This window comes from Pundamilia nyererei, unplaced genomic scaffold (assembly GCF_000239375.1).
Source record: "Pundamilia nyererei isolate P.nyererei 1_Seehausen unplaced genomic scaffold, PunNye1.0 scaffold00186, whole genome shotgun sequence".
NCBI lineage: Eukaryota > Metazoa > Chordata > Actinopteri > Cichliformes > Cichlidae > Pundamilia > Pundamilia nyererei.
The window spans coordinates 928,595-945,513 of NW_005187587.1; the positions used below are offsets into that span (position 1 = coordinate 928,595).

Consider the following 16,919-nt stretch of genomic DNA (forward strand, 5'->3'; position numbering starts at 1 on the left):
TCCACATGTGTGAATATTACAAATAATAGACCTTCTGATATCTTCTTATATACTTTTTTCTATGCGTTTTCTCAGTTTGCTGCTTTTTAACACCAAAAGCTTGAAACAAACTGCAAACAAATTTACATCAAGTGGAAACTTAATTAAGTCATATTTTCTTAAAACGTGACTGGTGGGCTTTCTGTTACCTGTTGCTGTGTGTTTTGCGAGTGTGAGAGTGGGGTTTTGTGTGGCTCTGTGTGAGAGAGAGATTAATGATGATGGTGTGCGTGACGTCAGGCCGTCTCCATCATCGCCATCTGCTCCTTATAGCGGACAAACACCGGCCAGCGGCTTGTGTGTGACACTGAGTTAATTTCACATCAGGGAGCACAAAAGCAAGACCGATAAACTCTCCCTGACACCCACTCTTGGACTTCTCCATCCTTTCATGCTGTCACCGATGAAAAATGTACAGGTGTGCTCAGAGAAAAGGCTTTTTCATTGTGAGGCCAGCAAAAGCAAACATGTCAGAAAGCATAGCTACAAACAAGTGTGTGAAACAGTAAAGGTCAGAACTCTTCATACAGCGCTGGCTTTATACGGATGAAATATCCAAACTGATGATGACTGATGAAAGAAAGGTGGAGAAAAATAAACACTAAAATTGAAAAATACATGTATTTGAGAAAAAATAGAGCTTTTAAAAACTGCAGTCAGGTCCGTATGATTTTTGAAAATTAAACATATTTTCTCTGAACCACCTCAGTAGAGTTTATGTAGTTAATCAAAGATGCACAGACTAACACAATTTGACTGATAATTTGATTGTTTTTCATTCTTGGATGAAGTCTCACCATAAACTGTTTCCTTCACTTATCATACCTCCAGATCTATTTTATTTCACACGCTCTTTGTCTTTCCACATCATTCATCATAATTTAGTTGTCTTCTGTGGTCTTTCGGGCGTTCTTGGTGCTGCAGAGCTGACCGCTGCATTCCTTCTTTTTGAAAATGAACCAGATAGTTGATTTGGTCACTTGTAAAGTTTTTGTCATCTCTTTTTCGTTTGGTTCATTTTGGATTTTAAACCTAACGATGGCCTGCTTCACTTGCATCAACGTCTCTCTGGACCTCACATCAAGAATTCCAGTAAACAGCTACCAAATGCAAGTTCTGCTTTTTGTATCAACTCTTTCTATATACTTAATGTATCATGAATTAGCAAAAGAGCAGATTTCACCTGGCCATTAAGCTGTTTCTCAGTCAATTGTCCCATTAAGTTTCAACCTCTGAAAATGGGGACTGTGAATTAAAAACACCTGTAATTTCTAAACTTCAGGCACATCTCGATCGACTAATCTAAAATCTGCTGTGGTGGTGTACAGAGGCAAGATTATAAAATATGTGCTACTGTTCAGATATGAATGGCAAATGATTCTCATATAGTGCATTTATACTCTACCTGAAAAGTCTACCTGAGCAATCAAAGCACTTTATACAACTTTCCTGGTTCGTACAAGCACTTTATTGTCTACCTAAGGGGTTTCTTACACGTTCATATTCTCATGTGCGATGACCTATTTCAGCATCTTGCCCCCGGATATTTGGCGTGCAGACTCGACCTGCTCTACCTCCTGAGCTATAACCACCCGATGTCTGCATTTATGTACCCAGTATAAATAAATAAATGACAGCACAGTGGAGAGCAGACAGGAAGAGACAGAATGGCGAGGACATACAGCAGAGGGCTGCAGGTCAAAGTCAAATCCAGGCCGCTGCATTCAGCTTTTAGTGACATATGGTTTCCTGCTCACACTGCCACTTAAAATTTAAGCCTAAATACATTTTTACAATCTCATGACCTGCACAATGAGGCAAATCCTTTTTTTTTCTTCATTTTATCCATTTGTTAGGATCTCATACTCAAAATAATTTATGTAAAAAGGGAAATACAAATTTTACACACATTTAAAAAATGTTTGTGTGAATGAGTTTTTACAGACTGTAGCACAGGCAGATTTTACAGCAGCAAATTTGCCATGAAGTAACAGGTAAGCATTAATTAGGGGTCTGATATGAAAGCATCCAGGTGTGTGAACTATACTATAGACAGAATGAACTAAACTACTACTATTCATCAGAATAGCTGCTGTAAGAAGGATACGCTATATTTATTATCCATTTGTGGCACTTTTCCAGCATTTCCAGCATCTTCTTTTGTAAAGAAAGGCCTCTACGGTGTCTTATTTACTGTATCACCTCCTGAAGATATCAGGATGAAACCATAAACAGCTCAGACACGTTCTCACACACTTCCACTGACCCTGCTTAGCACTTCCCAGAACAGATTTTTGTGTGTTTAGACGCTAATGATTATAAACTTGTCATCGGCAATGATTGACCATCTGTGTGTGTGTGTGTGTGTGTGTGTGTGTGTGTGTGTGTGTGTGTGTGTCACCGTGGACTCTGATTTACATCAGTACTTCCCTGCTCGCACACACTGTGCACTCCATTATCCCCTAGCAGAGTGTGTGTGTCAGCACTTCAGGTGCCACATTAAGGTGATGTGTTTAATCATCAGTTCAGCCACTGGTCTGCCCTCTTCACACTCAGATGTAACAGTGTGCCTCGAGATGTTTTGGTAGCAGACCAGTCAGCTCGCAGGCGAGGGCCAGGTGTGTGTGTTTGACAGCGTGAGTGCGTTGGATGGGAAGTGAGCATTTAAAGGCAAGGGTTTGCAGATTTTTAGGGTGTGTATCATCTTCTTCTCGAGTTTATGGTGTTTGCAAAGTTCCAGCGTCAGATGAGAATCTAATCGCAGAGGCGGACAGGTGTGTGTGGCCGCAGGGAACCTTTCGACAGTGCTGCGAACGCTCAGGATGTCTAACTCCACCATCAGCTTCTACGCCCTGTCACAGTCTTTCAGCTTCTCAGACATCATTGTCATTGCGACCTACTTTCTTCTCAACCTCGCTGTTGGCATCTGGGTAAGAATCGAGAGGCGTGAATGAATTTGTGCCGTTCTACTAATTCAGCTCGTTTTGGATGTTTGTGCAAATCAGTTTGTGTGTCAGTCCTCATGCAGGGTGAGCAGAAACACACTGAGTGGATATTTCTTGGCTGGGAGGGACATGGCCTGGTGGCCGGTGAGTCCATCTGACATTAACTGTGGAAATAAAGCGTGACCTGCAATAAGTTGATTTTAGTTTTCACAGATGGTAAAAGTGATAGATGTAGGCTACACTGACTTTAGGAGATACACAACTTTCTGGGTAGATTTGTTCTGTCAATCAAGCATCAGTAAACAGTTGTATGGTTCTTACAGGCAGTTAAAAGGGTGGATTTTTTGTGTGTGGGGGTGGGGGGATAGAAAAATGTAGAAATCAGTTCTCCTTGTTTTACTAAAATTCAGCCACCCCTTACAGCTAAAACTGTAAGGCCAAGCTGGGTTCTGAACTTAAGAGAGACTTGGTAGACTTATGCTTAACGGAAACTGTTTCTCATTAAGTAAATAACAATGTGATGATAAACACTGACGTTAATGAGGCTACATGAGAAATGAAGGAAGACATGCTACAGTTGCAGGTTTAAAAAAAGAAAAGTTTTGAACCCTCTGAGAAGATTTTCCATCATTTTGAGCACAAGCATCAAGTCCACAAACTCTGCATGTAGGTCAGGTGTTTGCAGCAGAGTTTTTCTGCAGTAAAACCTCCAGACCTTTTCTTCTGTCTTGCACAGATTGGATCGTCTCTCTTTGCCAGTTCAGAGGGCTCAGGTCTGTTCATCGGTCTGGCGGGGACGGGAGCTGCCGGAGGCATCGCTGTCACCGGCTTTGAATGGAATGTGAGAAACACAAAACCGCAGTCAGAGAAACATGCGTGCTCATCAAAACAATACGAAATGCTGTTTTGTTGTATCTGTTAATGGTGATTAAATGCATTGTGGCATGGAATGAAGCAGAACAAGCCTGCTAATCCTTCGACAACTTGTCTCTTTTGTGGTGTGCTGACTAGACAAAAGGAGGGGGGGCATATGACATTTGCAGCTAAATAAAAATAACATCAGTTGCAATTACCTGCTTTACAACAGAAAGTTTACCTAATATGAACATGGCTGTCTAGACCACAAAAGTTTGTCATTTCAATGTCTTCCTTTCTTCAGCTGTAACAGGCAGCTTACAGCAGGGGGCAGCAGCAGCATAGCTGTCCTATGTGGACGCAGAGCATGCGTCTTAAATAAAGAGACCTGTGAGCTGACTCTGGCGGATTTCTCATTAAACCCCTCTGTTTTCTATCTGACCCCTTCTCCCCAGGCCACCTATGTGTTGCTGGCTCTAGCCTGGGTATTTGTGCCTGTCTACATCTCCTCAGGGGTTGGTCGGCACACACAAACACACACATGCACACACACTCACACACACTCACACAGGTACCCATCTGCTTGTTCAGGCTGGTTCTGCAGGTACATTTTGGTGCCAGGAGGCTTTTCCCCAACAAGGATTCCCCCGCCTTGTAAATTCCCCAGAAGGGTGTTACTGCACAGCACTCACACACACACACATCTTAGTACTCATTTTATTGTTTGTTGGCACATATATTTAAAAAAATAAAGTCATAAATACAGTTGTGAACGTACTAAACTTCTTCATAGTCGGTATCTTGAATCCATCCAGAGTTTTCTTAAGGAAATAGGTCACTGGACATAACTCGCATTTTTTTCCTCCCTTTTGGGTTATTTATCCAGCCACATCAGGGGTGTCAAACATAAGGTACAGGGACCAGAACCGGTCGGGAAAGATGGCCCACTGGACAGCTTTGGAAAATGTTATGACGTGCATAGATTTTGACCTGTGAGCTGTGTTCTCATAAGTTTTACAACTTTTCCTACTGATCCCACAGCCTTCCACAGAAATGTCTGTTTCTGCAGTAGTTAAAAAAAGACACTATATGCATTTTTATAATTACAGTCTGGCCAATGAACTACCAGCACCTTTTCTGTAATTTGCACATTTATCACAGTTTCACTGGTCAGACCCACTGCAGATCAAAGTGATCTGTGTGCGGTCAGTGGTATAAATAGACTTTCACCTTATTGATCTACCCGTCCTTTTTTTGTACAAGTCATTTAGGGTTCCCCGCCCCCCCCCCCCGGCACATCTTGTGATGCAATTTCACAGAAAAGGGAAGCTCGCAGCTGAGAGCAAACATCAGTAGTGTTTACTTCCTGTCACATGCACAAATGTTTTCTCCCAGACAGCTCACACTTTCTTCTACAGACTGATATTGCATTATCACTGAAAAATAATCAAAATGGCAATATGAGACTATCAGGCCATGAAGAAAAATATATAGATTTTGTAGCTTTTGGGATAAATTGTCTCTTAAAGTATGCCTCCTCCGCGTAGCTGTGGCACGCTGAAGATGTTGAACTGTCTTGTGTCCAGATCGTGACCATGCCAGAGTATCTGGGACGTCGCTTTGGAGGAGAGAGGATCAGAACCTACCTGGCTGTCCTCTCGCTGATGTTGTCCGTCTTCACAAAGATTTCAGTATGACTATGTGGCACAAACACACCTACATACAACCCCATCTGACTGTACAAGTGTCTCAGATTTGAGTTCATTTGTTTGCCAACATCGCTGACTGGCATGTTTCTCTCACCAGACTGACCTGTACTCTGGAGCCTTGTTTGTTCAGGTGTGTCTTGGGTGGAACCTGTACCTGTCTACCGTCCTCATGCTGGTGGTCACTGCGCTCTACACCATTGCAGGTAGATATGAAAGTGCATTACAATTCGCGTTTTTTTGCTCTTTTAAAGAATTTCAACAATTCTGATGAACGTTAATTCTAATATTTTATTATGCAAACAGAAATCCCAGAGACAAACATATTGCATATTTTGGAACGTAAGACTCGGCACTTGTTTGTTTCTTTGCGCAAATAAAATCTCTGTTTTTCAGGTGGTCTCGCTGCTGTCATTTACACAGACACCCTCCAGACGTTTATCATGCTCATTGGTGCAATTATCCTAACAGTCACTGGTATGTGCTGTTTCATAAACACAAAGTATTGCAGGGCCAATTTGCAGAATCAATATCAATCAATAATTGTTCAACAGCAGCAATAAATGTGCATCCACAGCTTTCAATAAGATTGGTGGCTACAGCCAGCTGGCCGAGCAGTACAGCAGAGCGATACCAAGTAAAATTATTCCCAACAGTACCTGCCACCTGCCACGGCAGGACGCCATGCACCTGTTCAGAGACGCCGTCACCGGAGACCTTCCCTGGCCCGGGATGACTCTGGGGCTCACCATACTGGCCACATGGTACTGGTGTACCGACCAGGTAAGTCTGGAAGGACGAAATTCAAATACTCGAGGTGTGAGGATCGATCTATATACTGGTATTGGTATCAGATTGATACTTTATTTGTATCTTCTGAGTACAGAATTGTTGCTTTTTTTAAGATTTTTTTTTCACCTCAAACACACATGAAAAATGTCCGAGCCTTTTTGTGTTGACTGACATTATTCAAGCAGGTGTTTTTGTTCCTCATAGATCCCTTGTGAGTTCCACAAAGAAGCATTTGTGAAATGCCATTGTCGTATTTGCTGAGGAATTTTACATTCTTTTTGTTGTCTTTTTAGTCTTGGCAGGGCTGTCAAACACTTGTCATGAAGTCACTTCATGCTGTTTCCCAGTTGTGCTCAAAGATCTGCATTCTGAAGCACATTACTTTTACAAACCTCAGTGTGTTTGGCTCTATTTATCCTTTCTAGCACGCTGACTAATCTCAAGATTGAGGCACTGAATAGCACGTCTATACTAGGATGCTGCTGTCATGCTTCACTGTTCCCGCACTTCACCATAAGAAAAGCATTAGACAGGCGCTGAGCAGTGGAGACTGCAAGTTTTGTTTCAACGCACTGCCATGACCTCCACGTTTCCGCTGAGTAACTAAATGATCAAGGTCTACACACATTGCAAAGGATGTTTCTGATGACAGTTTGGTCTGCCATAGCACAGGGTCTGAATACTTCTAATACTAAATAGTTTTTTAAAGAAATCTGAGAACGTGTTTATCTGCTTTAACTATGGGACATGGAGGACTTTGAAGCTGGACTATGTTTGGAGAGCCGCTCCAAGAAGCTGAATTCCATTCTGGTCAATATTAATTTGATCTCTTTATGAGCCACAACGGTCCCAGTTTCTTATGCGGCACTTTGGAAACTAGACTTTGTTCCGCTAGTGTCACTGCATCCTCAAACCTCTGCAAAAAGAATAAAGGCTGGGCTCTGCCGTGTTGCCCAGATGCTGATTGCAAGCCAAACCTCAGCTCCAGGCTACAAAAATCCCTTCAGAAAGCAAGAAGCTACAATTATATTTTTCTGCAAACCAGGAAGCAAAAGCAAACATACCTAAAAATACCTCGGAGTGTTCATTCACAGTCATTTACCCTGGAATATTTCCTGATCAGCTGTCTGGGTTGTCAGGCGCTGTATGCTTGAGATAATATCTTTCATTTTTAGTAATGATATTCTTCCTTCAAATATTAAGATGTTTGTACAATACAGTGGCATTTTTAAATGAACTAATGCTTTATGTGAGCTAGTTGAAACAAAACAATGGGACAAATTTAACTGTCTTTTTATTTACAACATTACAACTTCTGGTCCCATGTTTTTCACACATGTTCATACATCTGCAAAGGTAATCAGGGAAGTCTGCCAGTGATTTCAAAGCAACACCCTCTCACCATCAGCAACCAGTCCCCATGATATCAACACTAGAGCCTAGAGCCTGCATGTCACAGATACACTGCACGGTGCGTGACATGGGTTGGCTGAAGAGAATCACAGCTGACCAAACACAGTACCATATCTTAAAAAAAAAACAGATCACTCATAAATCAGTTGCAAGAGTGCATGCTATCTTGTTTTGCATGTTGTAAACACAAACACCTGATATGTTATTATCAGAGTTTATTTCCGCACAAACACGTCAGCAAACTTTCTTTTTGGTCAGTCACTCATTTGAAACCACCCAGAGATATCAGAGTAAAGCAGATCTTGTAAGCTTTGCGTCGCAGTTTCCAAACAAAAAGAGGATTAAAAACAAAACAAAAAAACAACACATCCCACAATGAAGCATTAATGTCCTCACGTTCCCCGACCGGCCCACAGATCTACCTGACAGGCTTATTATTCTGAGGTGCTTTCTTCTGCGGTGCTCCTCCTCGTGCTCTTAAGTGTTTAAAAGTGTTAATTTTTGAGAAAGAAACTCCAAGTAATCCCGTCTGGTTGTCTGGTGGCTGTGGTGACGTGTGGGCTTCCTTCTTGTAGCCGGGACTGTGTCGTCTCGGTGACCGCCCGGAGCGGGTCTCTACACGCAGCTGGGCCGAGTCAGGCTGGAGCATTTGGCCCTGCCAGTAGCGGTAACCTCCTATCACTGGGCCAGCTGCTCGGGTGGGCCGATGATAACTTCCTGGTTTGGCGATAACTACTGTTGGTCCTCTCGCTCTTGCATCACGACCCGGAGATCTAGAGGTCTGAAACAACTAAGCAGAAAGAGCACAGAGAGGGAATTAAAACTCTAAATCCTCCATTATTCTCTAAGGAGTACCTCAGGGGTCAATTCTGGAGCCACTGCTATTCATTATCCATGTTTTTCTCTACTGTTAACAGGAAATGTTACTATTTATTATATTCATTTATATCTTATTACACCATATGTTACCTGATTATGTCTTATGGAAATATTTTTAAGCACCTTTCTGTGTGTTTAGGTTATCGTACAAAGGTCCCTATCGGCTAAGAACATGAGTCATGTGAAAGGAGCCTCCATCTTTGCCGCCTATCTAAAGATGTTGCCCTTTATCTTCATCGTCCTCCCTGGCATGATCAGTCGAGCTCTCTACCCCGGTGAGTGTACACGAGCGTGGGTGCTCAGTCGCTCATGCGCACAGACACGCAAATACCTTTTAAATTGGAGGGGAAAAATATGTCATGTAAGCATGTACCGCAAGCAGGTAGGGACTTGCTTTTGGTACCACTGATGAGACACGCCTATTTTGACGTGGGTTACATAAATGTGTGCTTTTCCAGTAAGTGCTGCATACTTTTGGACAGCAATCACAATTTCTGGGAATTTCAGCAGTGGTTTTGTCAGTGATTACTCATTACGCATTAAAAACGTTTAAAAGATTAAGCATTGTGTCATCTAGGGCAGAAACTTCCCTAATGGATTAAGCTGTTTTGTTTTTTCTTTTTCTTTTTTTAATCGAATGATTACGCGACTCATCAATATAGCCTGACACTGACATCTTTGTAAAAGAAGATATTCAATATAGATTATGCAGTAAAACAGTGTGTTCTTGTTTTTAAAAAGCTTAAAAATGTCACTTAAACTCTTGGCAACACTTTATAGAAACACAAATACATTTACTTACTGTTAAAAAATGAAAAGATAATAATTCATGTTTATTGTAAAGTGGTAAATTATGTTTATAAGGCTTCATTTTAAGTGGTAATAAATATTGAGAAGTGAAGCTATAAACATTATATGGATATCTGTCACAAAGCAGTTTGTATTGCTTGCTTTAAACCGTGCCTAAACAGGCGTGCGGGTTGGCAACAGAGTAAATCACAAGACCGGAGAGGAGAGAAGTGCACGTCCTGTTTCACTCACGGCTTAGTTTTGTTTTCATTGGCTGTTTGGTTTTCTTTTGGCACTAAGATCTACTTAAAAAATGAGATTTAAAAAAATAAAAGTTTGAGTCAAAATACACTCCTCTCTGAAAGACTACACCACAGGGTAACTGAGGTGTTAAACTGTGACTTCGAGAGGTTCTTCCTGAGCTTTCATATGTGACGAATGTGAAGTGAGTCCAGCAACAACACCTTGTGTGTACATCTGACAAAATGTGACTTGACACTATGAAAAAGAGTAATGAACCTTCTATTACAAACTCACTAAAGCTTCATACTACTTGGTAATCATGAACAAATAGAACTTTTTTTTTTATATACTGATGCATGGTTCGGGTGAAAGAGAGGGTCAGAAGGTCAGCGACTCGATCCCTGACTCCTCATGCTTGTATGCATTCTTGGGCAAGATAGTGAACCCCAAATGACCTCTAATGCATCCTTCTGTGTGTGTGTGTGTGTGTGTGTGTGTGTGTGTGTATGCATTGATAAAGTGCTGTAGGGATGTGTGTGTGTGATTTCCCATTTTTTGATTATTTTAGCATCACTCGAGCAGTAATACCGAGTGCTCACCTGTCCTATGTGCCTGTGTGGGGAGAGGTGCTCCTGTCTGCGCAGCTGCTGTGATTGGTGGATGAGAGCAGCACTGTCCTCTGATTGGTTGGGCTCTCGCAAGTCCAGCATGCTTTGTGAGAAGCGGGCCATCATGTTGAAACCGTCTCCTTGGCGTTGTCCTCGGCCGGACCCTGTTGTCACTCCATTGGTTAGCTGGTTATTGGGCTCTGGCTGCGCGCAATCGTAAAACTCCTCATCCGATGCTGTGGAGTTACTCGAGGGTTCGTCATTGACCGCTCGGTCACAGTTGACCTTGGTGCTGTCTTGGCTGTCATTATCGTTGCTCCCAGAGTCCTGGTCATTGTCCTTTGACGTTAAGCGGCCACGTATCAGGGTCACCTCTTTCTGGGGTCTCTTTTTCTTAAATGAGCCTTCGAGACTCTCCAGCTGGTCCATTTTTACCAGAGTGACCTGCGCTTCACCAGGTTTCTCTGAGGAGGCAGGTTCTATGAGCAGCTGCAGGGTGCGGCGTTTAGGAACAGGAGGTGCTACAGGTTGTGTCTGTGGAGGTTCTGCAGCATTTTCTGTTGGCTGTGAATCAGCAGTAACACTAGCTGGTGAAGTGGAAGTCTGTGCAGCTGGTGTGTGTGCATCCTGTGCTGGGGGTGTGTTGGGCTGTTTAGGGGAATCAGTTTGGTCTGTGTCGGGAGCTGCGGGGGATGGGAGCTGTTTGTTAGTTGGACTCACAGGAGTCGAAGGCTTCAGGCTTGTATTTGCAGAGGGGGTGTCAGCTGATCCTGCAGCTTTTGCAGGATGTGAAGCAGGCTGCTCAGTCTGTGCTGGCTGTGAAAATGGTGAGCTGAAGCGTATAGCCTGACTAACCTCAAACCTCTCCGACCTCTGCAAGTGAACCTGATTGGCCCGCTTATCATCCCTGATGTTGATAAAGCCAATCACGTCACTTGGTGGGTCTGGCTCAGGCCAGGTGGGCAGGTACGGAATCAGGTATGCTTTTTCCAGATTGGCTAATCCTGGATGTATGGGTGGCTCTTCAATAACGCCCTTCAGCCGTGCTTTCATCATCTTTAGCCCAGTGGGATTCTGGGAGTTTGAGTTCTTGTTGCTGGAGTTCTGGTCAGATGAAGTGGGACTTATGTGGGTCCCCGTGGTGACAAGAGCGTATTTGGGGTTGATGAGCTTCCTGGCAACAGAAGCCGGCACAGGTGCAGGAGCCGCCTGAGGGAGAGGGTCAGGTACCGGCTCGTCTGTCATAGGAACCTTGTTGAGTGACACGCCTCTGGACGTGAGGTAAAGCTCCCGAAACTGGAGGTCAAAGGTCTCCACTGCCTGTCCTGTGATCACAGTGATGAGGTTACGGTCCAAACGAGACGAGGACCAGGTAAAACTGGAAAAACACAGAAATGGAGAGAAGTCTCAGAAGGGACTTCAATGTTTTCTTTGCACATTTTTTTTCCTACCAGCTCTATTCCAGTCCTGTTTATCACATCTAAACTCCTTCTTCCAAGTCACAGCTCCCACTGAGAAAACAGAAATCTGAGATTATAATAGTTTAATCATTATAACACGCTTTTGTACTCTGATGTAATGCACCACATTTTGGTCTTTGATCACATTGCATAAGTACTCCTCCTCAAATTCCTTCTAACAGATCCAGTCTCACATTACACCGACATTTCAGTAAAGAAGCAACTATAAATGACAGTAAACGGTAAGGATAACACACCTAATTTTCAAAATTTGCTTTGGCCACTAACAAAACCGTATTGTGACTGTTATGACATGTAACTGCTGGCTCCAAAGCAAAACAAGCAGAGCAATGGACTTTAATATACTTCCCTTACACTCCGTCAACATCTTTAGCCTGACACTGAGTCTGCATTTACTCTGTAATTTCAGCTGGGGAGGGGAATCAATTTTCCCCAACAAATCAGTCTGAATCAAACAATTTTAAGCCAACACTGATCCGCTTGTTTCTCAAAACACAATTCACTAGCCATGCCTCACAATGCATAACAACAAGCTGACAGTAAAAAAAAACCCATTCGATTCATGTCACACTTCCGGAGGAATCAGGCACCTGGATCGAGTGGATTCAGAGGTCAGGACCCTGACAGGTGAGAAACCACGATAACCATCAATAATGAGAAAAGCTGGGGTACAGTGGCTTTAAGCAGTTGTCCACATTGATGCTACGCTTTTTGTGTTATCTTAGCAAACACAGAACAGCAATCACTCTCCGTGTAGGTCTGTTTAGCTCTTCAACACAAATGGTGGTCAAAGGCTCCAGCATGTTCACCAGTTAGTTACTAGCTCTGTGTGTCTTGTATGGAATGCATGTGTATGACTGATTTATTAAGGCCATTTCCTGCAAGCAGCTGCATGCTGCAGCAGGAAGGACTGGGTAAGACTAAACCAGACCAGTAAACCTGCAGGTCAGAAAACCAAAACAGCGAGCTGAAAGGCTCTAAAGCCCTCCACAGAGGTCATGGGAAATTCACGGATGCCTGTTTATTTTTGAGTGGAAAAGGTCATGCAATTAACGGCTAATTTAAAATATGTAATTGTGCAGATTTAGAGACACAAATGAACGCTGCTCACCTGTAGGAGCCAGAGATGGCTCTGTCTCCATCTACCAGAAGAAACTTCTGGCTCAGAGATCCACGCACCTTCTGTGCCGATCGCGTAAAGAACTCCACGCCTCCACAACAGCGTACGCGCAGGTTCTGCACATGCACACATACATAAAGGGTTAGTGCTTGGTAACCAAAGCCTCTAGAGGGTTTAGTGCTGATGGATGGAAAGGTTTCAGTGAACAAAGGGCAAAATAGAGGAAACAAGAGAATGGAGAGGCAGAAGAGAATGCGTTTCCTTGTTACTCAAGAGCCGGTGCTCAGCTTTAATACCTCCATAGTCTCCCACTGGGTGCCTCTACAGGTTAGAGCATGGACTTTCTATCTACGTACGTGCATGCCTGTTTGACACACCCTGTGGTGTTTGTGTTCGGCTCTGTGATAAGGGTGTGGTTGACAGGCTGAGCGTTACCTCGTAAGTAAACGCTGTGTGTGAAATCTCACAGGGGACATTAACAACGGGAGTGATGGCGCTCACAATAACGGAAGAGATGTCAGATAAAAAAAGAGACTGGCAATGCGGTAAATGCCGTGAGGAAGGAATAAGGAGAAGCGAAAGGAAAACATGTTACAGAAAGTAAAAAGTCTGTGTGGTTTTATTGCCTGCAGCATAGACAGGAATTTAACTGCCGTCGTTCTGGCCTCCAGTCCAAAAAAAATCCCCCGTGAAACTCTTAAGTATTTTCTGTTACTGCCTAGACCAGTTCAACTCAACTTAAGAGAGCCAGAGAATAACAAAGAAAACCAAGCTATTGCAAACTAGCTGCAGCATGCACCTCACAAATACCCGCAGGCACAAACCTGGCAACCTACATCAATCATGGGCCGCCCAAAAATGTTCCTTTGTATAGTGACAATATAATTTCAAAAAGGTGTCTTTAATAACAGATGTTTTTTCCAATCCTCCCCCTCCCCATTACTGTATACTTATTGGGCGTACCCTTCTTTATAACTAGCCCAGCAAAACATCATCCATGCGTGCATGCATGTGACTGGCAATACAAACCTTTAGGTGTCCACGGTGCATATCAGCTCTGCCACACATGGAAAGAAAGCAGGGCACCGCAGCCATGTCGATGATTATGTACACAGGAATCTTGCGTTTGTAGGCTGCATCCATCAGGTCTCGAAAGATATCCACATCTGTAAACACATCCATCACCACAGCTATCACCTAAAAAAAACAAACAAAAAAAAAATAACAGCACACATACACATAGAGGAAAACCACAAATGTTAGTGTTAGTGCTTCCTGGTCTCTGAGGGTGGGTTCTATTTCAGCTGCTTTTATCAGCGATATTCAATCCCCAAAGGAAGCTGGGAACACAAGAAATTTGAGCATAATATTCCTGTAGTTTAGAGCCTGTTAGGAACAGAGGCTGTTTTTTGGCAGAGAGGTGATAAAATGTGGGTGGACAGTATGTGCTGCGCAACGCTGCAACAGTAGAGACAGGCGGCTCTCTTTATGTGATCCAGCTTAAAGATTACGTTTAAAGCAGCAGCATTAGGTAGACTTTGGAAAATGATGATAAGTCTTGAAATGTTTCATGTTTTTTGTATTACGTTTATTGTGAAAATACATGTGCGGTGAAAACCAGCCTTTCTCTTTGGCACTAAGTCTGATTCATTTAAGCCTCAATGTTTCTTTTGTCGCTCAGGTGCAAAGCTGGACTACTGCATGAACATGTACCAGCATTTATGGATGTGACAGGAAGCCTGCTGGCATGTGACAAATTCAGTGATGTCAGGGCATTCCTCCCCCCCCCCCCACTTTTTTCTGTTCTCGTGTCAAGACAGGACTTGTTTTATTTAAACTATAATGAAGGGAAGCGGGTTTCTGAGACGGGTCTGTGGCAAATTATGAAATGAAGACAGAAAGGTGACAGAAAAGTCAGGCTAACATAATGTGCTGTGCTCTGCATCATGGTGGCAACAGACAAATATTAATAACAAGATAAAACGATCATGCAAACAGCAACAGCCAACAAATAAATAGATTGATAGAAGAGTTATTGTCATTAACAATTAATCTTAATTGCCAAAGTGTTTTTCAGATGAGGCACAACAGTAATTTCCTGTCAGACCACTAACTGATTACTCGCCTAATCATTTTAACGCCAAGCAAAATCATTTTTATTAAGTGCACAAAGTGATTTTTCTTCTTTGCTTTAATGTGATGGTGAAGCATTGTTTTGAAACTTGCGGGTTTGTGGCAGTGAACTTCTTTATACATTCACTGACTGGAGAAATATTGAAAACAATTATTCACTGTGGTGCATTCACTGCCAGCACAGAAAATGCACTCCAGTTTTTGATGAGTTGTTAATGCGGTTTCCTGTTGCTGCGTTGACTCAGTGCTGTGGTGCGTTTCAGGTCTCTGTATTATGCTGCTCGTCATGAATTTGTACTCAGCTAAGATGTGTTTTGTCCCCCACATTTTGGCTACATGAATGGAGGAGTCAAATAAAAACACCTTGCGATAAAAATCCAAGCATCAAATCGCGAATATTAACATAATTCAACATAAAGAGGTGAAAAAACAATAAGCTAACTGGTTAATTCTCGTCACTGTGAAGCGTTTCTGTTTTGGTGGAGAACCTCTAAACTCCATCTTCTTCTCTGCCTACCTTCTGGGCTGACGCAATGCTCTTCCGCACCACTTCCTTGATGTGCGTGTGCCCCTCGGTTGGAGGCTGTGTGTGCACGGTCACGCGCGTGACCCCTCGGTATGAGATGGCCTCGGGCCAGCCTAGGTCCAGCTCTGCCACGGAGCCCTCAGACCGGTCCGGCCAGTACTCGAGAGACACCTCATCGTCTCCGGTCTCTTCCCAGGGCCCCGGAGTTGTGTTCCCTGGCCCTGGCGTCCCGGGTTTCTGGAGATGCTCGTAGCCGGGCCTGTATGCTTCCGCCATGTGTACAATCCGCTCCAACTCCGGTTCCGAGAGGAACTCCCGGACGCCATGCTTGCTGATGTATTCCGTGAACGCGTCGCGGCCCTCGACGATGAGTGCCTCGAGGGCCAGCCGTTGGTCCTCGCTGTAGAAAAACTCCGGTTTGCTCTCGCTCACGCGCCAGTTGACGTGGTGATCGTCTAGACACTGGACCTGAGATAGCGCCATGACCCCCAGTAAACCCGCCGGTCAGTAAATAGTTAAACACTGAAACCACTCTGCTCTGACCCACTTTCCACGCGTCCGTCCGGGGGTTCAAACATGGAAGAAGTGCGATCTGTCATTACGGTCCATTTCGGGTCCGCGTGACCGGGGACAAACCAGACCAATGGCAGATATTTTCATCTGAGGCAAATAAACCGCTATCAGTTCCTCAACCCGGGCAGGCTCCAGCTCAGCCCTGCTCTCGGGTTACAGATATCTCTCTCTCTCTCAGGTGTGGTTGGAACAAAGCCCCCCTCCTCCACGCCCAGCGCCACGCCTTACACCTGACAGGAGCCGGAAAACTGCGGAAAGCTGCGGCCCGGCTCGGCTGCTTCTCCAGCCTCGGGGCCCGGCAGACACGGAGAGAGACGAGCAGCTGTCTGGGTGGATGAGTGTTTGTCTGCCAGTGAGTCAGTCTAAAGCGGAACAGGCAGTCGACACAAAGAAAGAAGTCATTAGTCCTTCGGTAAAACTTTTAAACTGTGTGTGACTCAGTCTGACTGAGGCGCTGACGACTCACTTTTCCACTTTTTCTTTTTCTTTTTTTTTTGTTGTGTCGGAGCGCGAGCCTGAAGCCAGAGGTGTACAGATGTTCAAAGAAAGGAAACTTCCCGGAAAGAACACAAAGCAGTCTTCGCTAACGTGGCGGTACCGAGCCTCTTTACTTGAAAGTGTCGCTGCAGTCACACGAAGTTCGTCCAGGTCCAGCAGACTGTGTGGCGGAGCCGCCGGCGAGTGTCTGACCCTGGAATCCGGCAACGGAAGCTCGGTGTCCGGGGGCAGAGAGGCGGAGTGTCCGGTAGTTGGTTAGGAAAGAGAGGCATTAAACTCCACCCTCCTGCCAGCACACAGGGCAGGATATATATATATA

The 16,919-nt window shown here is 44.0% G+C and overlaps 2 protein-coding genes across 3 annotated transcripts in view; one reads left to right on the forward strand and one right to left on the reverse strand.

Moving 5' to 3' along the window:
• Positions 1 to 3,098: 3,098 nt before the first annotated feature.
• Positions 3,099 to 16,919, forward strand: part of slc5a10 (solute carrier family 5 member 10) — a 20,474-nt gene continuing 6,653 nt past the window's right edge. Inside the window, exons 1-8 of the mRNA XM_005746989.2 lie at positions 3,099 to 3,128; positions 3,721 to 3,825; positions 4,295 to 4,354; positions 5,426 to 5,530; positions 5,646 to 5,751; positions 5,942 to 6,022; positions 6,123 to 6,328; positions 8,769 to 8,904. Of these exons, the coding sequence (XP_005747046.1) occupies positions 3,114 to 3,128; positions 3,721 to 3,825; positions 4,295 to 4,354; positions 5,426 to 5,530; positions 5,646 to 5,751; positions 5,942 to 6,022; positions 6,123 to 6,328; positions 8,769 to 8,904 (814 nt within the window). The 5' untranslated portion in view covers positions 3,099 to 3,113. The remainder of the gene's footprint in view (positions 3,129 to 3,720; positions 3,826 to 4,294; positions 4,355 to 5,425; positions 5,531 to 5,645; positions 5,752 to 5,941; positions 6,023 to 6,122; positions 6,329 to 8,768; positions 8,905 to 16,919) is intronic.
• On the reverse strand, positions 7,615 to 16,885 carry fam83gb (family with sequence similarity 83 member Gb). Of its 2 annotated transcripts, XM_005746988.2 has the most exons (6): positions 16,569 to 16,885; positions 15,521 to 16,464; positions 13,900 to 14,067; positions 12,862 to 12,986; positions 10,261 to 11,647; positions 7,615 to 8,540 (listed from the first exon to the last, which is right to left on the reverse strand). In XM_005746988.2, exons 2-6 carry the CDS (start codon positions 16,010 to 16,012, stop codon positions 8,169 to 8,171), a joined length of 2,544 nt encoding a protein of 847 aa, XP_005747045.1. In that variant the 5' UTR covers positions 16,013 to 16,464; positions 16,569 to 16,885; the 3' UTR covers positions 7,615 to 8,168. The 2 variants fall into 2 exon arrangements, with proteins under 2 accessions (XP_005747045.1, XP_005747044.1); XM_005746987.2 differs by having other exon boundaries at positions 15,521 to 16,885.

Bases quoted from the DNA above. Each gene is read 5' to 3' on its own strand.
- fam83gb (XM_005746988.2), bottom strand. From the start codon at position 16,012: ATGGCGCTATCTCAGGTCCAGTGTCTAGACGATCACCACGTCAACTGG. The intron at 11,648-12,861 runs GTGAGCAGCGTT...GTGTTTTTCCAG, and splicing joins GCCATCTCTGGCTCCTACAG to TTTTACCTGGTCCTCGTCTC. The intron at 8,541-10,260 runs GTGAGCACTCGG...CTTTCTGCTTAG, and splicing joins CACACAGGCACATAGGACAG to TTGTTTCAGACCTCTAGATC.